Below are 23,928 nucleotides of genomic sequence, written 5' to 3'. Positions count from 1 at the left end.
AATTATTATGTGTTTTGAAATATTTTGACATTTTGCATTTTATGAATACTTTTTACTAATATTTATGGGTATTAATGAAGTTTATCTTTATAAAATAGTTTATATGTCTCACAAAAATAATTACTTGGAGTACCAATCGTTAGTTGGTTCAGTGGTGATTGGCGTGGACTTGGTAGGAAGAACCATGGATATTGCTAGTTCATTTTTTTTTAATAAAGAGCTTTATTTTAAAAAATAAATTGATAGACTAAATTTTGATTTTGACCAAACAAAAAATTAAGGTTTGCTATATATCAATAACTATATATTGTAATATTTTAAATAAATATTTTTTGAATTTAATTATATTTGCTTTCTTATCATTTATTATTTATTGTATTTTTTTATTTATGGAAGATTGTTAAAAAATATTATTGCAAGACATACAATGTATTTAAAAAGATAAATTTTATTAGATACTTATAAATATTAAAACATTATTCTTAAGCTTATACAAACTTTATTCTTAAAATATAAATTTGCTAAAATATATTAAAACACATAATAGTTAATAATTTAATAAAAGTGTTAAAGTAAATAATATAATATTTATTAAATTAATATCAAAAATCCAAATATAAATAGAAAATATAATTGTATTAATTATATTCTAAATTATAGATTAATCATGATCCAAGTTATATGCATCGTATTGAAGACTAGGTTATTTTTTAGAGGTTAATTATTATACACTGTCAGTGTAAAATATTTTACACGGTCGGCGTATCACAATCACTCATTGATATTACTTTATATGCATTTAAAATAAAAGTCAATAACTTACAAAAATCTAACGGCTATGATTAACTGACAGTGTAAAATATCTTTACACTGTCGGTGCATGAGTATTATTCTCTATTTTTTACAATTCAAAATACATTTTTTATATTTTACTCAATCATATTAAATTAATTATTCTATATAAATTCTTTTATTTTTATTTATTTTTTCTTTTCAGTCAATTTTTTAATAGAAAGTCATTATTTTCTTCTTTTTCTCTAATGTTAAATAGATGTTTATTTCATTGTATTTTACACATTTCATTCTCTTAGTTCTTCTGAATTTCTTCAATTTTTTCTCTTTCAATTTAACATGGGACTCGAACCTAATACCGAAGATGATACACTGTCTCTAAATTCTTCGCTACCATTGACATCAGCCCCATCACCACCATCACCACCAATATCCACATCGACCCCACTTTACATTAATCCACAAATTGCACCCGTTAATCCTAGCTACACCACACCAAATAATGTTGGATGGCCTACAAACCATCCTAACCATGTTCTAAATCATGTTGGCATGAACTCTATACCACATCGGAGCTCATCTTTCAACCAAACAAATTTTGTAACTAAGTCAGATCTTTCTTTGGACCCAAATCCAAATCTATCTGAAACCCATCTAAATCGAAACCCATTTTTTCGCGTTGATTCTGATACGAATCAAAACGAAAACAAAATTCAGTCTATTTTGCAGTTGGGTTTGGAGAAAACCCATGAGTCAAATAGAGTTAATTCTATTGTGCATCCTCTTAGTTCCTCGGCACACTGGTTTCACAATAGAATTAGCTCTGGTTCAAATCGGGTTGAAAAAAATGAAACTAACAGATCCGAGTCAAGCGATTTAACTTTAAACAAAAATATGCTTGAGCCGGTAACTAAGAAAATATTGGTTCTGGATCAACCTTTAAGTAAGAAAGAGCTTAAGGAACCTGATGAACCGGTTGAGAAAAAACAGAATCAGTTGGATCTAATTCGAAAGGGGAAATCGACGGTCTCTGTTCGATCGCCACTAAAGGGTTCTGGCGAGATCAACAATGTTGCCAGCGAAGGTGAAGGTGAGAAAAGAAGATCCGTAGAAAAGGAAGAGCAAGAAGAAGTGGAGGTTGAGCGTTCGGATGAAGAGGAAGAACCAATTGCTGAGATCTTGAAGTCCTGGAATCTAAGGCCGAGGAAGCCGACGACGAAGCTAGATTCTAAAGTAAATTTTGGAAGTTTTGGAGGTGGACGTTCAAGGATGGGTGTGGCGTCGGTAAGAGTGAGCAAGCCCCGATGTGCAAAGTCTCGTGCTCGTCCTAGTTTGGAGAGGCCAGTGGTGAAGGAGAAGCGAAGGTTCAAATCTACTCTTACAAAGGAAGAGACCGAACATGACTTTATGTTGATGACTGGAGAGAAGCCTCCTAAGAAGCCTCTTAGGAGACCAAAGAATGTTCAGAAAAGTCTTGATGTAATTTTGTCATTCTTTTGGTTGATTTTTTTTTTGAATTTTTTCAGGAATTTAGTTGAATTGGACATGCTTTTATTGTTTTTCTTTGTTTAGTTTTTGAATTGGACATGCTTTTGTTGCTTTTTCTTCTGTTAATTACATGATGGTGTTGACTAGGATTTAAGAGGATAGTTTGCATTGGTTAAATGTGGTGTTCTATGCAAGGGTTATTTTGAAATTGCTGGATTAGTTTTTTTTAGAATGCTAATGCAGGTTTTGTTGTTGATTGTGTTTTTGTAGGTTCTTTTCCCAGGCATGTGCTTAACCAACGTAACACCTGAGAAGTATATGGTTAATGACAATCCTCCACCTTTAAAGGTTTTTCTTCAATGTCATTTTCATATCTTTTTGGCTTTCTGTCTGTTTGGATATACCTGGATGATGAAAAAGGAAAAAAAATATCCATTCTCCAAATCAAATAAAATATTGTTTGATTCTTTAAACTTCATTTGATATGATTATATGATCCTTTGTGCTCTGATTCGAAGTGCTACATTACAGAATGGTATGGTGGATATACTGAAAGTTTTACATGTTTTTTGCAGTTTTAAGGGTTCTTGTTCGGCTTTTTTTGCTAGCTCAAAAGTTGGAGTATTTCTTAGAAATGTAATGTCTTCTGATCGTGAAACTGGCATTTTCCTGTAAATGTCTGCTGAAGGAATTATCCACTGTGTGGAAGAAAATCATATGAAGATGAGAGAATAAAATGAATATTGCTTCTGTGTCTAGCATTAGTAGACTGGGATACCAAATAAATTATATTTTACAGTAATCATGTTGTTTTGATTTAAATAGTCGAGAAACTATATGGTTTATTTTTTAGTTGGTTTGGAATTTAATAAATGTTGGTTTATTAGACATTTCTTTTGTTTTCATAATATATTTGTTTTAGTTGGCTTCCTTTGCATATACATGTGGATGATTGGTTTTATCTTTTTTTCCCTTCATTATTTTACCACCATTAGTTCTAAGTTTTAATGGTAAGCATATGTAGCTTCTGAATTTAGTTACATGCTGAAATTGAAATATATGAATATGTAATTCTACGACTTTTCGAGTAAATTTGTAATGTATTATTTGGGGTGTGATAATAATTTTGAATTATTGAAATTGATTTTCACTTTGGATCTTCAAAATGTAATGACTGAACTAAATACTCAAGAATCCTTGTTAAATATCTGGGTGTTTGATTTAAATGTCATAATTGTTTATTTCTTCATAAAACCTAAATGTTTTAGGTAGCCTTTTTTGGAATCTGGATTTTTTTATCCTATTACAAAGTATCTCGTAGCAAGTGCTTTCATGTTATTAGGTGTCAATACCATATGTTTCTCTCTTGATAAAACCTTTGTGCTTTAGATAGGATAAAAGTATTTGGTGCTTCAAGAAAATAGAATAGGGCCAACAAGACATGAGCCTTAAAATGTGATACATTTTTGTTCAAAAAGCTACATAGAACATAAGATAGTCAATTCTATTTTGTTATCTTTATCTTTCTACTCGAACGAACTACTGACTAATGCTTTTGGAAGAGTTTGGAACATTCCATTGACTCTTCTTCTATGGTGAGAAAATGTCTGTACATTGATAATAATCACACGCACACGTGAATTTATCTTGTGAGAGAGTTACTTGTATATTAGATTGAGTGGAATATCACATGACTATTGCTTTAATTTTACCATTCACTGTTAGATTCAAAGGTATTTACTCTTTTTGTTTTCACTTTAATATGAAGGGATAATAGCTATTTTGCCCCCTGCCATATGGGTGAGGTTTGAAAAACGCCCCTGAAAAAAAAAAGTTTGGATTCGTCCCCTAACATATGAATATTCCCCTATTTTGCCCCTTCAAGAAATTTAATCATCAAAATTATTGACGTGACAACCATTTTTTTTAATTAAATTATTTTTGATGACGTGACATGCTTAGTTGAAATTTTTTTATTATTTTTAATAGTTTTTAACGATGTGGCAGACATAGTTGAAATTTTTTATTTTTTAAAATTATTTTTAATGACGTGGCAGGCTTAATTGGAGTTTTTATTTATTTTTTATTTATTTTAATTCCATGTGGCATGTTTTATTATTATTTAATTGTTTGTTTATTAAAATGTTAAATATTAAAGTTAAAATCTTGTCTTCCATGGGTGTCCTAGTAATTGCAAGGGGGCACTACCAACCACTAGGCTATTTTACTTTTGTTGTTCTATAATTGCATTAAGTATATATATTATAATAAATTAGTTATATTTATCTACTTTACTTTTGTCAAATATTAGTTACTTTTGTTGTTCTATTTTACTTTTGTCAAATATTAACGTTAATATATTTATCCTTTTTACTTTTGTCAAATATTAGTTACTTTTGTTGTTCTATTTTACTTTTGTCAAATATTAACGTCAATATATTTATCTACTTAAATATTTTTTAATAAATTAGTTAATATATTAGTTAATTAAATTATAAAATATATCAGTTAAAATATAATAGTTATATTATAGTTATTAGTTATTACTAGTTAACATTATTATTAATTAATATTGTTAAAATTAATATTTATTTTACTTTTAAAATTAATTAAATTATAAAATATAAATTAATTTAGTTTTAATTTAAATTAGTTTAATTTGGTTTTAATTTGGTTTATTTTTAATTACATAAACAAATTTAATTTAGTCATATTTTATAGGCTATATTTTATAAACTAATTTAAAAAATAATGAACCGAATTAATTTAGTCATATTTTATAAGCTATGTTTTAAAATATACTGTTAGTCATGTTTCATAGGCTATATTTTAAAAAATAATGTAACTTTTAAACTAATGTAATAAATTAATTTAAACTAATTTATTAACGTTATTTTTAATTAATAATTTAAACATTTAAAGTTATTTAAATATTAACGTTTTTAAATATCAATGATATTTAATATTTTTTAAATATTTATGTTACAATATTTTAAATATTAACAGGACACATGCAATTCATGTAATATATTAATGTTAATATATTAGTTAATAAAAAATTATTAGTTAATAATAATAATAAAACATATATTAAAAAATCATAGCCTAAATAAATATATTAACGTTAATATATTGGTTAATAAAACATTACCATTGATTAACAATAATATTAAAACATATATTAAAACATAAGGACTTAAATAACTATTTAATAAATATGTTTTCAGAAATTATTATAATATATATATTTAATACAAGAAAAGAACAACAAAAGTATAATAGTTTAGTGGTTGGTCGTGCCTCCTTGCAAAACTGGGAAATCTTTATATGTTAGAGGGCGAATCCAAACTTTTTTTATAGGGGCATTTTTCAAACTTCGTCTATATGGGGACAAAATAACTATTATCCCAATATATATATATATATATATATATATATATATATATATATATATATATATATATATATATATATATATATATATATATATATATATATATATATATAGTCTCTGATCGCTTTTCAGTTTTCACTATTTAAAATACTACTCCACTAGTTACATAATAGAGAACAAAAATCTAAAAGACTAAAAAAGAAGACTGCACTTACAACACCGAAACATTAACATAAATTATATAATTTTTATTTTTCATTTAGTTTTATCGGTCTTGTTCTTATCTTATTATTAATAGGTTGATATTGCCAAAGCGTTTGATTCTTTTAGCTGGAATTTTCTTCTCAAAGTCCTGCATCAATTTGGTTTTAATGGAAAGTTCTGTTTGTGGATAAAAAGTATCTTATCTTCAGCCAATGTCTCCATCTCTTTAAATGGGCAGCAACACGGATATTTTAAGTGTCAAAGGGGTGTTCGGCAGGGCGATCCGCTTTCTCCCATTCTGTTTTGTATTGCTGAAGACGTTCTTAGTAGGGGGTTAGCTAAGCTTGTTTCAGAGAACAAATTCAATCTTATGAAGGCTTCTAGGAATGTCATGGTCCCGTCTCATACTCTTTATGCAGATGACATAATTCTATTTTCCCGTGGCAGCATTTCGACGTTAGATTCAGTTGCAAATTTATTCGTCTTATATGCTGATTGTTCTGGGCAGGTTTGCAACCTTGAAAAATCTGTTATTTATGCAGGTTCTATGAGCAATGAAAGACACTGTTTTTTAGCTAGCAGGATTGGTTTCACAATGGGGCAGCTTCCATTCATTTATCTTGGGGTCCCTATCTTTAAGGGAAGACCTAAAGTTTGCTATTTTCAACCTTTGGCGGATAAAATTAGGATTAAACTGGCAGCTTGGAAGGCCAGCTTGCTTTCTATTGCGGGTCGTATTCAGTTGGTTAAATCGGTTATTCAAAGCATGACTATTTACTCCATAATGGTCTACTCGTGGCCAGTTGGTCTAATTAAGGAGGTGGAAGGTTGGTGCAGAAACTTCATTTGGAGTGCGGATATTTATAAGCGGAAGATGGTTACGGTAGCTTGGAAGAAGTGTTGTACTGATGTGAAGGACGGGGGGCTCGGGATTAGATCTCTTAGAGTTCTCAATGATGCTGCTGACCTAAAACAGTGTTGGAATATTATAAATGAGCAAGAGGACCGGGCAAGGATTCTGAAATCTAGAGTGTTGAAGGGAGGGAGAAAGGTTAAGTATCATGTCTTCTCTTCCATATGGACTGGCAGCAAAGCTTTCCTTGAGGTGATCCGAAATAATTCGATTTGGATGGTTAGTTCTGGGGAAATCATTAATCTTTGGCGGGATAATTGGTGTGGTCAAGCGTTGAATGAGTTACTTCACATCCCGGAAGAAATTCTTAAGCAATTACAAGCTCCTTTAAAAGATATTATTCACAATGGTATTATCGTTCCTCCTGATGATCTTCTCCGATTATGTCCTTCTATTTCTCAGCTGGCAGCTAATATAACTGTTAACCAACAGGGAAATGACAAGCTGATCTGGAAACCATCCACCAATGGTATGTTATCGATTAAAGACGCGTACAAATTCTGTTCGGCCCCTGTGATTCGAGTATGGGGAAATCAGGTTTGGAGTAATGTCATTCCTCCTTCAAAATCCTTCCTGTTTTGGAGATTAGCTCAGGGGAGGCTGCCCACGGATGAGAATTTGCTGCTGCGTGGCCAGGTTTTCCCGTCGGTATGTAATCTTTGTTTCAGCAGTTCGGAGTCTTCGCAACACCTTTTTTAACTGCCCTTATGCTGAGAATATTTGGAATTGGATCTGTAATATGTTGGAGCTAGGTCAGTCCATTACTTGTTTGGGGGATTGCATCTCTATTTTGGATGGTGGCTTCTCAGGGCAATGTCGGATAGTGGTTAAAGCAGCGGTAATTAACGTTGTCGCTTGTATTTGGTATGCTCGAAATCAGGCAAGGTTTAAGGATACTCATGTTCATTGGAAACCTAGTTGTTCGACTGTTCATTCTCTTACTTCTTTGTCGGGTAATCTTACTTCTAAGAGAGCGAGTGCTTCTATTTCGGATTTTGTACTTCTAAAGAAGTTTCAAGTATTGCTGCACCCTCCTCGTCCTACTTCTGTTCAGGAAATTTTATGGTCTCCTCCTCTTTTTGGCTGGACAAAGGTGAATGTTGATGGGGCTGTCGGCGGATTGCCATCGATGGCTGCGTGTGGCGGCATTTTTCGGAATTGGAAAGGGGAGCACCTTGGTAGTTTTAGCTGCTGTTTAGGAGAAGGAAATGCTTTATTTGCGGAGTTCATGGGGGCTATTCTGGCTATGGAGACAGCTTTTAGCAAAAATTGGACTAATTTGTGGCTGGAGTCTGATTCCTTGTTGGTGGTCTCTGCTTTCCGTAACTCTTCGGTGGTTCCGTGGTTGATTAGAAGTAGATGGGATAATTCTATGCTCAAAATGAGAAACTTTAATTTTTTTGCCACTCATATTTTTAGGGAAGGTAACCACTGTGCTGACTCTTTAGCTAATTTAGGTTTTAGTGTTCCCAATTTTACTTGGTGGAATGATATTCCTTCTGAAGTTCAGTTGTTTTTTAACAGGAATTTGATAGGTTCTCCTTATTATAGAATTAGATAGGTTTGAGGTCTCTATAGCATTAGAAAGGTTTGAGGTCAGGTGTTGCCCCCCTCATTTTTGTACCTATATTTCTCTCTTATATCATGGGTTTATGCCCCTTTTTTCTTAAAAAAATAAAATAAAAATATAAATGTTCAATTCCTTTATAAATAGTAAAAAGTACTACAAAAACAATGCAAAGCACGTGCTTGATCAGAGCACAAACAGAGAAACAGTATCAAAATCAAAACTCATTCTAAACACATTACACAAATATCTATGCAACATATATATCTAACACAAAGAGTCAGGTTTGGTTCCTTCAAAATATCTTAATTATTCAAAGCAATTATTTATTGCTACCAACAACTCTTGTTTCTTCCAACAATTTCTTGACTTGTTCTTTTTTTTTTTCAACCTTGTAGTAAGTTCCTCTTATTTATTTATTTTTAGATTATTGAAAAATATTTCATCCTCAAAGTTTTTTGCTTTATGTTATTTTTGTTAAATCTTGCTAATGTTTTTTTTTTATGTTACATGTTTAGGTTAAAAAAAAAAGAAGAGAAATTTGAGTTTCAATGGGTTCTGAAACAACACCACAGATTCATCACATAGTTAACATTCCAGAAATGATTGAACCAATGTTACATGAACAATGTTGCATTTACAAGGTTCCTAACCATCTTCACAAGTTGAATGAAGAAGCTTTTACAAGGTTCTAAATTCATATAATTATCGTTTGTTGTTACGTTAAAAGTTCAAAATTGAGATATTTTCTTTCAAACTTATTTTTTTTTATCTAATTCTAATTTAAGATACTTTTATTGGTGCTCGTTTATTTAATGAGGTGCATTTTATCAATCAACCAAAATTTACTCTATATTTGGTTTTGCCATTAAAGTTTAGCTAGCAAGTAGGGATTATGTTCAAACATTTGTATATGTAATCCCTCCTATCATTACTACTTCATTTATAAAAAGATTATTTCAAAATGACAACTCTATGTGGATCGAGAAGTCTCACATTGTTTGTAACTCAAAATTGAGAGGAATTTATATATACAATATTCACACTCTTCTATTTAACATATACCTTTTTTTAAAAGGTAAAACCCAAAAAATCTTTTATGCAGACTAAATCGGACAATACATTATGAATTTGAGGTCGGAACATTGGTGTCCTTTGTAAGACCCGAATCCACAAGCATGTTTGATGGTAGGCTCTTTTAACTACTTAGCCTCGATTGAGGACTATAATTTTGGTACACTAAAAAGTCACAAAGTGTTTGAGAATCATACTTTTACAAAAATTAAAAGGACAATACTTAGTAAATGCACTATTGTAGTTGTAGTGTCGTAGATTTAAACTCTGAAGTACAACCGGTTTAAATTTTAATGCAATATCCACTACTTTAAAATTTCAACATCAAGTATCTTTGATGCTATTGCAGGAACAAATACTCAACCTCAAATGGACCACTGAAGCTCATATGGAAGATGGATGTGCCTGAGAGAGTTCACAACTTCATTTAGATGACACACCATAATGGTATCAAGACCAACAAATATCTAAATCAACTCAAGCTCAAAGATTCTTATTATGATGAATGTCCAGAAGAGGAGGAAACTATTCTGCATGTGTTGAGAGATTGCATTTACACTAAACCAATCTGGTTGAATCTATTGGCAATTCTCTATAGACTTCGGTTTTTTGAGGGTGATCTTTCGACCTGGTTGGAGCGCAATCTGAAGTTGAAGAATACAGAGAAGGACGAGAATTGGCAACCGAAATGGACGACTACATGTTATCACTTATGGCACTGGAGGAACAAGAGAATTTATGATATGTACTACGTAAGCCCTTACAGCATGGTGCAAAGCATTAAGATAGTAGTTCAAAGCTACTACCAAAGCATGATTTTGCATAAAAAAGCTAAACAAAGACATACAATGACAATGCCTATTGAGAGGAAAAATCATGAGGTTAATTGGATTAGCATCAACACAAATGGTGCAGCCACTAAAAATATGATATCAGGATGTGGAGGATTGGCTAGGAATAGTGCAGGAGATTGGCTTTTTTTTTTTTAATATGTAGGCATATGTAATGTAATGTCACAAATGCTAAGCTTTGGGGAGTGGTGGATGGATTTTCGCTCATTCTAAAGGATTTTCCCGAATATAGCTGCAAGTAGACAGCCAAGATGGAACTTAAACCTAAAACCAAATATGATACACCACTTGTGAATTCTTCTCTATCATTGTCATTGGTCCCATCGCTACCACCACCACCAATATGACAGAGCCGTCTCAAACTTTTGAGAGGCCTTATATAAGTAGTTGAAGTTATCTTCAGTTGAATTTTGATTTTTTTTAAGGAGTCTTATTTAAGGGTAAATTAGCAATGAAATATATAATTGAAGGCCCTTTTTATCATAATTTAAACATAAAAACTGTGAAGCCTTGTGTTATAGGCCGTCTTGCACACCCTAAAAAACGACCCTGAATATCGACGTCAACTCCACCTCACCTTAATCCACAAATTGCACCCTTAGTCCTAACTACACCACACCTAATAATTTTGGATTGCCTAGAAACCATCATAACCATGTTCCAAAACTATGTTGAGATGTTGATATAATTTGTAAAATCACAATAAATATTTTTTATAATATTATTAGTTAGAACAATTTTAAGAATAAAAAATAAACTTCACTAATTAATTTAATAATGATAAGAATAATTTAATAAAATCACAATTTTTAATTTATCATACTGTTTATCTATGCAAAATATTTTGAGAATATAGACTTTACTAAATACTGAGAATTATTCTTAAAATATAAATTATTCAAATATATTAAAACACATTATAACTAATAATTTATTAAAAAATTGTTAAATTAATATTTTACTATTTACTTTAACAAATTTATAAAAAGTAATAGTAATAATCTTAATATAAATAGAAAATATTAATATATTTAAAATATTCTAGAATAATCTTAATTCACGTTTAATTCAATGTAAAAATATATTGAAAATTATAAAAAGTAAAATATTTTTAATATTTCAATATATTTTTGAAAAGTAAAATATTTTTCAATATATTTTCAATTTGCTTTTGAAAATAGAAAATTAGAAAATCTTAATATATTGAAAATTTAAGATTATTGAATATATTAATATAAATAGTAATCTAGAAAATTTTACTAAAAAAACTTAATATAAATAGAAAATCTTAATATATTTAAAATTTTAAGATTACTATTTTACTATAAATTTTTTAATATAAATAGAAAATATTAATATATTGAAAATTTATTAAGATTATTAATAAATTAAAAATATTTTACTTTTTATAAATATTTTTAAAAAGTAATATTTATAATCTTAATAAAAATAGAAAATATTAACATATTAAAAATATTCTAGAATAATCTTAATTCTCGTTTAATTCAATGTATTGAAGAATAATTCTTTTAAAAAATTATTTAAAATTCATTTTGGTATTTGAATCAAACATACTAAATTATTTTTTCCTAAAAAAATCATTTTCTATTTCTATTAATTTTCTCTTTTCCATCAATTTTTTATTTGTGTATCTTCTTTTTTCTAATGTTAAATACATATTTCATTTCATTGTCTTTCTCAAAATTTATTTTCTTAGTTTTCCTTGAATTTTTTATTTTTTCTTTCATTTCAAACCAACATGAAATTCAAATCTGAAACCAATGATGATACACCACTTGGTAATACTTCGCTATCTCTATCATTATCATCGATCTCATCACAAATATCAACATCAAATCCACAAATTACACCCTTTAGTTCTAACTACACTACACCTAAAAATTTGGAATGGCCTACAAACCATCCTAACCATGTTCCAAACTATGTTGACATGAGCTCTATGTCATATTGGAGCTCATCTTGCAACCAACCAAAAAATTTAACTAAGCCCGATCTTCATTTGGGTCCATATCCAAATCTCTCAGAAACCCATCTTAATCCAAACCCATTTTTTCGTTATAATTCTGATAAGAACCAAAACGAAAACAAAGTTCATTCAATTTTACGATTTGGCTTGGAGAAAACCCACGAGCCAAATAGAGTTAATTCTGTTGCGCCTCTTCTCAATTCCTCTACACAATGGTATCACAATAGAATTAGCTCTAGTTTGAACCGGATTGAAAAAAATGAAACTAGTAAGTCTGAGTTTGTTGGTTTAAATTTGAAACAAAACCTGCTCGAGCCGGTAATTAAAAACGAGTTGGTTCGGGTTGAGCCGGTTAAGGACAAGTTGATTATGGGTCAACCTGTAAGTAAGGACAAGCTTGAGGAAGTTGATGAACCGGTGGAGAAAAAACAGAATCAGTTGGATATAATTCGGAAGGGGAAATCAAAGGTCTTTGTTCAATCGCCGATGAAGGCTAAGGGTTCCAGTGAGGTCCACAATGCAACTGGTGAAAGTGAAGGAAAGAGAGACTGGTCTGGAGGAAAGAAAGAGGAAGAAAAAATGGAGGCTGAGTGTTTGGATGAAGAAGAAGAATCGATTACTAAGATCTTGAAGTCTTGGAATTTGAGGCCGAGGAAGCCAGTGACGAAGCTAGAGGGTAAAGTAAACATTAGAAGTTCAAGGATGATTGTGGCATCGACAAGAGTGAGTAAGCCTCGATCTGCGAAGTCTCGTGCTCGGCCAAGTTCGGAGAGGCCAGTGGTGAAAGAGAAGCGTAGGTTTGAATTTAATCTTACTAAGGAAGAGATTGAAAACGATTTTATGATGATGACTGGAAAGAAGCCTCCTAAGAAGCCTCTTAGGAGACCAAAGAATTTTCAGAAAAACCTTGATGTATTTTTCTCACTATTTTGGTTGAATTGTTTTGGTTGCATTGAACTTGTTTTGATAATGATTGTGATTGGTAATATTGATTAGGTTTTGTGTGGTTTTTATGATGATGTTGATTACTAATTTTTATGACCACATGTTCAATCCAATGTGATTTTCTGTGTTTGGTTGTTGAATTGGACATGCTTTTGTTGTTTCTTCTTGTGTTAATTACCTGATGATGTTAATTAGGGATTAAGAGGATAGTTTGTAGTTGTTAAATTTGATTATTAGAATTCAGTTTTCATTTTAATAATTTAGTTTTTTTGTATTTAGTTATTGAATTGAGCAGGATTTTATACGATTTTTCTTGTATTGTTATTATGGCAATGATTGGATTTTCATGGTATGTCCTGATTGTGATGTGAGCGTTTGTTGTGTAATAAGAGATGGAACCTAGATATAGTTTCAATTTGATTAGAAATTGAATTTTTATTTGATGATTTTGGCTATTTAATTTGTTGGATTCGGTTTTTGAAATTGTTTTTTTTTTAAATAATTTTCTCCCTATTAAGTATATGATGATGATTAGTATTTATTTTTGAGAATGTTAATGGAAGTTTTCTTGTCGACTTGTGTTTTGTAGGTTATTTTCCCAGGCATGTACTTAACCAACGTAACACCTGATAAGTACATGATTAATGACAATCCACCAACTATGAAGGTTTAATGGTTCTTTTTTTTGCTCTTGTTGCTAGCTCGGGGATTGAAGTGTTTCTCAGAATTGTGACGTCTTATGATTGTGGAACCTGCGTTTTATTGTCAATTTATGCTAAAGGTATTATTATCGAATAGAAACAAACCATATGAAAATGACAGAATAAAATGCATATTGCTTTTGTGGCTAACATTAGTATACTGGGCCACCAAATAAATTGTTGAAATTTTACAATATTTATGTTGTTTTAGTTTATGTAGTTGAGAAACTACATGATTTATATTTTTTCAGTTTGTTTGACAGTAATTTAATAAATTTTGGTTTATCGACATTTCTTTTGTCTTCATAATATGTTCGTTTTAGTTGGCCCCCTTTGCATATAATTGTGGAAGATCGGTTTTATCTTTTTATTCTTTTCATTACTTATCCACCATCAGTTCTAAATTCTAATGGCAAGCATATATAAATTACGGATTTAGTCACATGTCGAAACCAAATGTAGAAAAATATGACTTATTTGACATAACTGAGAGGAGGGGGTAATTACGCCCTGATCTGTAAATCAGTATGTGCGACTTTTAGGGTAAATTGGTTATTGTTTGGAATAATAAGTAAATTTATTAATTGTGGTTTGATAATGATTTTGAATTATTGAAGTTGATTTTCATTTTGGATCTTCAAAATGTAACAAGTGGACTAAATACACAATCTGATAGAGTATCCTTGTTAAACATATGAGTGTTTGGTTTAAATGTCATAATTGTTTATATTTTCACAAAACCCAAATGTTTTATGTAGTCTTTTTGGGATATGCATTTTGTATCTAATTTCAAAATCTTTGGTAGCAAGTGTCTTAATTATTTGAGGCTATTAGGTGTCAATACCATTTTATGTTTCACTCTTAATAAAACCTTTGTGCTTTAGATAGCATATGTATAATAGGTTATAACATATATGGAAAATAGTTTAGACAAGGGACATAGTATAGTATTTGATGCTTTGAGAATTGATCAAAACCAACCAAACATAAGGCTTAAAAAGTGATACATTTTGGTTCAACAAGCTGCATAGAACTATAGAGAATATAACATAGCCAATTCTTTTTTGTTTTGTTTGGGATCTAATTACTGCCTTAGACTGTAAGGTAATTCTTTTTATCTTTCTACTCGAACGAGTTACTAACTTAAACTTCTGAAAGAGTTCTGACAATTCCATTGACTCTACACCATGGTGAGAAAATGTTTGCACATTGATAATAATCACACACACACACACATGTGAATGTACCTAGTAAGAGATCTACATGTATATAAGATTGAATAGAATGTCATGTGAATATTGCTTTACTTTTACCATTCACCCTTAAAACCAACATACTAATGTGGATTATAAATTTAATGTGATATAAATTCTTTTGTTTATCTTTGCAATGTTGTCTGACTCCATACTATGACCCTCCTGGATGTGTTTACTGTGATTATATGTATGCATATGTATGGGGGAAAATTAGAACTTGCAATGTAGAATAAGAAAATGTTGACATGTTAAGATTCTTAACATATACTAGGAAACACATTATGATGTGTCATATATGGTTATTTTCATGAAAGCTTGCACTTGATTTGCAATTTTGAGTGATATTTATTTTGCACTGTGTTAGGTTGGCTAAAAGGATAATCATAATTTTTCTACTTGTTGTAGTATCCAACATCTTGCAATGGAATTTTACTTGTGCATGACATTTATTATCAAATGCTTGCTTACATTGATTCTAGTAAAGAACTTGCCTAACATATTTAATCATGTTCTTCTTTGGGTAAATTAAGTCCTTCATTTATGATGGACGGTAATCTTGAAGCCGCAACATTAAGTAACAGGTAAAAATGACGCCACAATTTCTATAGTGTTTAAAAAATTTCCATTTTGGTTTTGTGATCTAATTAAATTTGTGGCAAGGGTTTAATCAGTGGATGGTATGAAAAAAATGGACATTATCTTACCCTAGGAGTCAAATATGTAAATAATACTTATGTTAAAGCATTCAAAAGGCTTTCAATATAGTGCTTTAAATATTAAAAGATTTTAGCATTTTTGTAATTTATTTTGTTCCTTCTATATTTTAAATAATTAGATTTATGAAACATAACCATACCATTTCTATTTGTTGTTTGTATGGATTATTCTTTCATGAAAGTACCCATTGTTCAGTTGGAGACTTGTTACTGTAACATATTTGATTATGTTTTAACAAGACTTATTTTCATTCTATTAGGAGATTGATTCCTCACTAATGCATTTCTTGTGTAAGTACTGTGGAATGTTATTCACACTTTGGAACAAGTTAGTATGGTTGAACATAGATTGCCCAAATTCATATAATTATTGTTTGTTGGTTACGGTAAAAGCTCAAAATTGAGATTTTTTTCTTTCATAATTATTGTTTGTATCTAATTCTAATATGAGAAATACTTCTATTGGTGCTCGTTTATTTAGTGAGGTGCATTTTACCAATCACCCAAAATTTATTCTATATTTGGTTTTGCCATTAAAGTTTAGATAGCAAGTAATTATTATGTTCACACATTTGTATATGTAATCCCTCTGACCCATCATTACTAATCCATTTATAAAAATATTATTTCAAAATGACAATTCTCGGTGGATCGAGAAGTCTCACATTGTTTGTAAATAAAAACTGAGAGGAATTTATATACAATATTCACACTCTTTTTATTCAACATATATCTTTTTTTTAAAGGGTAAAACTATAAAAATATTTTATGCAGACTAAAGCAGACAATATAGTGTGAACTTGAGGTTGGAACATTGGTGTCCATCGTAAGACCCAAATCCACAAACATGTTTGACAGTCGGCTCCTTTAGCTCCTTAGCCTCTACTAAGGACTAACATTTTAGTACACCAAAAAGTCGCAAAGGGTTTGAGAATTGTACTTTTACAAAAAATTAAAAAGGAAAATACTTTGTAGACGCACTATTATAGTGTTGTAGATTTGAACTCAAAAGTACGATCATTTTAAATTTTTATATAACATCCATTGTTTTCAATTTTTAATTATATTATGATTTTGTTTGGGAAATTAATCGATATATTTTAAAATTCTCTAGTTTTGAGAATTGAGAATTGATTGTTCTGGTATCCCTTCCTTCTCCAAGGTGACCATTAACTTGATGTATCCCTAAGGACGGGTTACTATGACTTTCAAATATTATAGGTTAAACCCTTCTTAGGGCCTAAACTTCTCCTTCTTCAATCTCATTTTCTCAAAATGATCCGAGTACATGATGTCACAAGAGTTGTCGCTATCAATGAGTGCTCAGGAGACATCAGAATTAGCAATTGTGAGTGTTATCTCTAAAGGGGAGATCTCATTCAGGATCCCCTAACTTTTCGTTATCACAAAATCCAAGGGTTAACCATTTAAACCATAAGGTTAAAGTGCTCCTGCCCTTATTTTAGACCATCATCAACTCAAAAAATTTCTTCTTCACCGTCCCTTTGTAGAGATTCCTTGCCCTATGGGCACCACCAATGATGGAAGTGATGTATTGGCTCTTTCCCTTGCATCCTTCTTCTTCCCCATTGCCGGTATTTTTTCCCTTGGTTATGGCAACAACTTCAATAGTTTTCTTAGGGGACTGCCTCTTTTGGGGGCAAGCGCTTCTTCTTCAAATAGTCTTCCTAACACCTCTTTTTCGTCCTTGGTGTATTCAACCAACCGTCCTTTCTTAATTAGCCTTTTAGTAGCATCTTTCACTTGAATGCAATTTTTCGTGTTGTGGCCATGATTTTTTTGGAAAATATAGTATTTGGACTTGTTTGTCTTGCAATACTTTTTAACCAGACATGGGTTCTTCTTCCCAACTTCTTTGAAGTTCGTATTCAGACACTTTTTCTAATTTTTCTCACGTGAAGTGTTCAGAGGAGTATAAACATTGAATTTGAAATAGGGACCATAATTTTCTTCTTCTTTATGGTGATTGGCATCTCTCTCTCTCTCTCTCTCTCTCTAATATTCTACGTTTTATCTCAGAACATGTAGTCATGCTTCAATCCTTTTCCAAAGATCCAACACTTCAATCCTTCGTATGTGCCCCTCACGGCTACTGCCACTTTAGTAAAGCAGTCAATGTATCTTGCAGAGTTTCCTTCTTTGCTAGAGCAATCCCACTAAGGACATCCATAAAAGTGTGTTGATGCTTCCGGGCGGTGAAATGGGTGGTAAAGACTTCACAAATATCTCTCCAAGAATATATGCTTTCGTTAAGGAGAATTTTATATCAGTTCATTATTGATCCTATTAGGGTTAGTGCAAAGAGCTTGCATTTTACATCTCCGTCGGCATGGTAGTAGTCCAATTGATCATCCATGTGCTCGACATATTCGTCTGGATCCCTAGTCTCATCATAAATTTGAAGCTTGGGATGTTTCTCTAATGACCTCCTAATTGTTCTCTTGAGGATGCACACATAAATGGTATTTCTATTTTGTTCTGCGTCTGGAGCATCTTCCTCATATCTCTCTCTATTAGGAGGACGACGAACCTACGCTGGAGTGTTACTACCACTCCTTCATGAAATTGTAGTTGACATAATCTTTTATTTTGATGTTCTATTAAATTTGACGTGTCTGTAAAAATAATTCCTCTCTAAAACTTTGATATGAAGGATATGGCTGAGGAATCTTATGTCATTGGCATTAAGTTCCCTAAAGTTAGACTTCGAGGAGTTTTAGGATTATCACAAGAAACCTATATCAATAAGTTTTTAGATAGACTTCAGATGAAAAATTGTTACTAGTTGTGGCTTCTATTGTGAAAGGTGATAGGTTTAATTTGAGTCAAAGTCATAAGAATGATTTTGAGTGGGAACAAATGAAGAACATTCCTCATGCTTATGTTAATGTAAGTTATGTATGTATGGCTTAAGAGTTTTATTTCTAGACTTAGAATCACTTATTCTATCTCTAGGCCTCTGAAAATTTTACGATAATTCAACTTCTCTCTTTATGGCTAAGAACAACAAAAGTGGAAGTTGAAGTAAACACATAAACATTAAGTATCTAGACATTAGATAAAGATTTAAAGATAAAGTAGTGATTATTGAACAGATAAACATTGATTTAATGATCACTGATCTTTTGACTGAAGGCATGCCACCACTGAAATTCAATAATCATGTAGAAAGTAAGAGACTTGGTTCCTCCTTATGATTGTATACATTCAATTTATTAATAAAACTCTTATATTGTGATGTTTTCTCATATTCATGTTCCCTATAGTATTTGAAAAAAGCATTTTATTTGGACCAAGAATAAATATATGATTTATTCACTAAGTAACTATCATATTACTTTCATATAGATTAAAAAAAGGTATAAATAAAAAGAGATAATGACAATTTTACTAAATTATCCTTATTGACTATTAGTGCATTCTAATTATCATTAATACAATGTGAAAGAAATGTAAATTTTGAATATTAATTAGAAGATATATATAATTGAAAGATTAAAGTTAAAATTGTATTGAAAACTAAAAATGACATTTATTTTAAAACAAATAATTTTTATAAATGTAACATTTATTTTGAAACATGGAGATATATGACGTGTTTGATTTGGTGTTTAAGTAGCCAAACGCATGTCTACTACCTCTCCCATTGTGATTTCTAGAAGCTGCAAAACTAAACTTTTGCGCCGCGCTTTTTCTTTTCTTGTAGTTGAACCAAAGACCAATATACTATTTACATTATAAAGATCAAAAACTTAAAAGACTCGAAAAGAGTGCACTTACAACACCACCGAAACAATATATATTTTTTGTAATTTTCATTTGGTTTTATTGATCTTGTTCTTATCTTATCGGTACATATGATTAATATAAATTAAATTCTAACAATGCATGAATAGAATTGTCTTGAAGACAAAGAGTTATCCGAAGATAACTCCAAATTACTTACTAGCATGGTCGGAGATGCAACCTTATTAAGATTCTTTGTAAAAAAAACTAAATATCTTTTAATAAACAAAATAAACTTGTTGATTCCAATTTTCAAATCCGTAAGTAAAAAGTACAAAAACAATGCAGAGCACGTGACCACAAACAGAGAAAGAGAATCAAAATCAAAACACATTGCACAAATATCAATGCAACATATTTATTCTAACACAAAGAGTTAGGTTTGGTTCCTTCAAAATATCTTAACTATTCAAAGTAATTATTTATTGCTACCAACAACTCTTGTTACTTTTAACCTAAACTTGTTTCTTCCAACGATTTCTTGACTTGTTCTTTTTTTTTTTTTTCAACCTTGTAGTAAGTTCCTCTTATTTATTTATTTTTAGATTATTGAAAAATATTTCATCCTCAAAGTTTTTAGTTTTCTGTTATTTTTGATAAATCTTGCTAATATTTATTTTTATGTTACATTTTTAGGTTAAAAAAAAAAGAAGAGAAATTTGTGTTTCAATGGGTTCTGAAACAACACCACAGATTCATCACATAGTTAACATTCCAGAAATAATTGAACCTATGTTGCATGAACAATGTTGCATTTACAAGGTTCCTAACCATCTTCACAAGTTGAATGAAGAAGCTTTTACTCCAAAGTTCATCTCAATAGGTCCTTTTCACTGTCACAATTCAGAGTTAAAGCAAGAGAAACAGAAACAAAGGTACTTTCATGCATTTTGGAAACGATTATCAAACAAACAAGTTTTAGCTTTGGTTCAATATAAGGTTTTTCTTGAAGAGAATAAAGAGAGTATTGCTAAATGTTACTCTAAGCATGATGTTTGTGTTTTGGATGGATTTGTTGAAATGATTTTGTTAGATTCAGTTTTCATTATGGAGTTGTTTTTGAGGAAAGGGAATGAATCTGAACAGAAGAATGATTTCATGTTTATGACTTCATGGATTTATAGAATCACTCAAAGGGATTTGTTGTTGCTTGAAAATCAGATTCCTATGTTTGTTTTGGAGGAGTTGCATAAAAGGGTTTTGGGTGAAAATTGTGTTGGTTTTATTGAACTTGCTTTTAACTACTTTGAAGATTATTATCCTCAGAAGCTTAGGTTAAAAGATGAAATGATTCGGAATTGCGAATCTTGCAAACATTTCACCGATTTGATTCGGTATAGTTATCTTCCGAGAAAGATTCAAGAAAAGGGTGTGAATCAATCGGAAAATTTTACTAAATTTTCGTCGAAATATGTACTTAGGACAGCGACGAAGTTGAATGAAGCAGGCATTAGCTTTGAGAAAGTTCAAGGTAAAAGCTATTGTGACATAAAGTTTAAGAAAACACCAATCTTGAACTGGTTTTTGTGCTTAGGTTGTATACCATGTTTCAAATTTGTGGAAACTAAGTTACAGATCCCGCATTTGAAAGTCGATCAATCGACGGAATGTGTTTTAAGGAACTTGATTGCGTTCGAACAATGTCATTATTCGGACCAACCTTTTGTATGCAACTATGTTTCTTTGATTGATTCTTTGATTCATACGCATGAAGATGTTGAGTTGTTGGTTGACACGGAAATCATTAGTCATGAGCTCGGGAGTCACGCGGAATTGGCGACTTTGGTTAATTGTCTTTGCAGATATGTTGTGGTGACATCAAATTGTTATGGTGAAATGGTGAAGGAGCTGAATGAGCATTATAATAATGTTTGGAAACATTATATGGGAATGATGAGATCGGTTTATTTTCGTGATCCTTGGAGACTTAGCTCAACTGTTGTTGGAGTTTCTATTTTCTTGTTTGCCCTTGTCAATTTTCTTAAAGTTATTGGTGTGTTTAGTCCTAGATATTGAAATAGTCAATTTTCTTAAAGTTATTGGTGTGTTTAGTCTATATACTGAAATAGTTTAGTACTAGTTGATTTTGTTAGAATTTGTTGAAACTGATGTGTAATATTGTTTAGGATTATTGAATTATGTTCTTAGTTTTCTGAAAGTTTATGGTAGGTGTTTTGTATTGCGATCAAAATTGTCAGTGACATGACCAGCTCTAGCATGCTCCTCCTCTAGGATTTTCTGATGAATTGGATTCGGTGGGTTCCCTGGAATATCCAGTAGCATGTATGGATGAGATACCCGGAAGAACCATAACATGTAACTGTACTCGTAGCTCCAGTTGGATGTAGCTACGGTACTTCTCGCCTCCTCAAAAACAAGATGATTCTCAAAATCAATAAAAATTTCATCCATACCTTGTAACTGTACTCGTAGCTCCAGTTGGATGTAGCTACGGTACTTCTCGCCTCCTCGAAAACAAGATGATTCTCAAAATCAATAAAAATTTCATCCATACCTTTTGTTTTATCGTCAGAGGAGAAGCTACAACAGGATCCCGAAAAATAGTCTGGGTGAATCCGAACTGACGCATCACCCGCTCAAAGGCAGCCGTTTTATGAATCCCGCAAGCCAACCAACCCGTAAACAACGACACCTCGTCAAATGGTATCGTTTCACGGTGGTCATCGTATGAAGAGAAATGTACGTCTAGCAAAATGGTCAGGGTAAAAAGGAAGAAGGGATAAATCAGACGGTCCTCCTCCAAAACCTTGAGGCGCCTCAGGTATAGGGTGTGCAGGTGCAAGCTGCGCACGAGCCGTCACTGGTGTCGTCTGGGGCTGTGATTTGAGGATGTGATGGAGGTTGTGACAGTGATTGTGACTGTGATTGTGACTAAGGTTGTGACAGAGGCTGTGAATGGGCCTCTGGTGTCTCCTGAGAACCTGAGGTCTCTCTCGCCTCAAATGCTGTAGGTGGAGAGGTGCATCTGCGGGAGGACGTGGGTGGAGAAATATGTAATGGAGAATCCCATCTACTATGGGAGGCCGAAGTAGTGGGAGTAGTAGGAGGAACACTGGGAGATGAAGCTGTAAGTGGTACATATAGTACGGTCTATCCAGATGCAGGAGGAGGCTGGGTTGCCTGACTACTTTCTCTCTGCACAGAAGCATGTTGTGTTACTCTGCCGTGTCTCAATTGAGAAGCTTTGTTAGTCATTGCTCCTGTAAAAGCACGAAAAAAAAATATTAACTCAAGGACCAATGTTGAAAACAAACTAGAAAACACATAGAGAAAAAAACCATAATGCACTTTCGATTTTGTTCCTTATGAAAACTGTTATATTTTTTATTTCTATTGCGATTTCAAAGGTCCGTTAATGGCACCCCACCCCACAAAAGAACTTACTAAAATAGCCATTGATCATTTAAAAGACATGTCTAACACCTTAGTAATGATTTATAATGTTGAAAACAAACCCCAAATTCTTAGTTTCTGACCTAAAATACACATTTGAGTGGATTTTACATAAACTCTAAAAATTTCAAAATCAATTGATGTTGTTTTTTGTTGATTGATTGTTGTTGGATGCTTGACACACTAGTGCTTGATGCTTTCGAACAACTTTGGTTGCAAATGTGGTTGATTCGGTGAAAAATGAAATTGAGAGAGTGAGTGTGTTTGGTTGTTTTTGAAACTGTGATGGGAGGGGAAGAGGCATCACATCTTTTAGGTGTTCTACAAATCAGAAATATACTTAGGGTTCCATACCGTAGATATATTTTCGGTTATTTCCAATGTTAATGTCTAATATGGTGCGAATCGAAAATGCATTTTCGATTTTGAAGGATACTTTTAGAATTTCGCGTGGTGCATTAGAAAAATATAGGATGGAATAAGAATTTCCCATAAATAAAGGGATGTAATGTAACTTAAACTCGAGGTAGATTTAAGTCATAGATAAATATAAGACCATGTAACCTATTTTATTTTTTTTTAATTTAAATTTTTAATATTTTCTCTTTTAATGATCATGTACATACAATCGCATAATAATAATAATAATAATAATAATAATAATAATAATAATAATAATAATAATAATAATAATAATAATAATAATAATAATAATAAGGGACAAATATGTTTTTGGTCCTTATAAATATCTTAAATTTCATTTTCAGTCCCTATAAATAAAATGACATATCTCGGTTCCTACAAAAAATTTATAAATAC

At 31.4% G+C, this 23,928-nt stretch overlaps 2 protein-coding genes across 2 annotated transcripts; both read left to right on the top strand.

Moving 5' to 3' along the window:
• The first annotated feature begins 1,101 nt into the window (after positions 1-1,101).
• Positions 1,102-3,096, top strand: LOC131617964 (uncharacterized). The gene is made up of 3 exons (XM_058889235.1): positions 1,102-2,271; positions 2,551-2,628; positions 2,856-3,096. Exons 1-3 carry the CDS (start codon positions 1,132-1,134, stop codon positions 2,859-2,861), a joined length of 1,224 nt encoding a protein of 407 aa, XP_058745218.1. The 5' UTR covers positions 1,102-1,131; the 3' UTR covers positions 2,862-3,096.
• Positions 3,097-20,312: 17,216 nt separating this feature from the next.
• LOC131617963 (UPF0481 protein At3g47200-like) lies at positions 20,313-21,877 on the top strand. Its single transcript, XM_058889234.1, has one exon. It carries the CDS (start codon positions 20,365-20,367, stop codon positions 21,709-21,711), a length of 1,347 nt encoding a protein of 448 aa, XP_058745217.1. The 5' UTR covers positions 20,313-20,364; the 3' UTR covers positions 21,712-21,877.
• Positions 21,878-23,928: the final 2,051 nt, after the last annotated feature.

This window comes from Vicia villosa, linkage group LG7 (assembly GCF_029867415.1).
Source record: "Vicia villosa cultivar HV-30 ecotype Madison, WI linkage group LG7, Vvil1.0, whole genome shotgun sequence".
Lineage (NCBI taxonomy): Eukaryota > Viridiplantae > Streptophyta > Magnoliopsida > Fabales > Fabaceae > Vicia > Vicia villosa.
The sequence above is the reverse complement of the archived record's forward strand: the minus strand, read 5'-3'. Positions and strand labels throughout refer to the sequence as shown.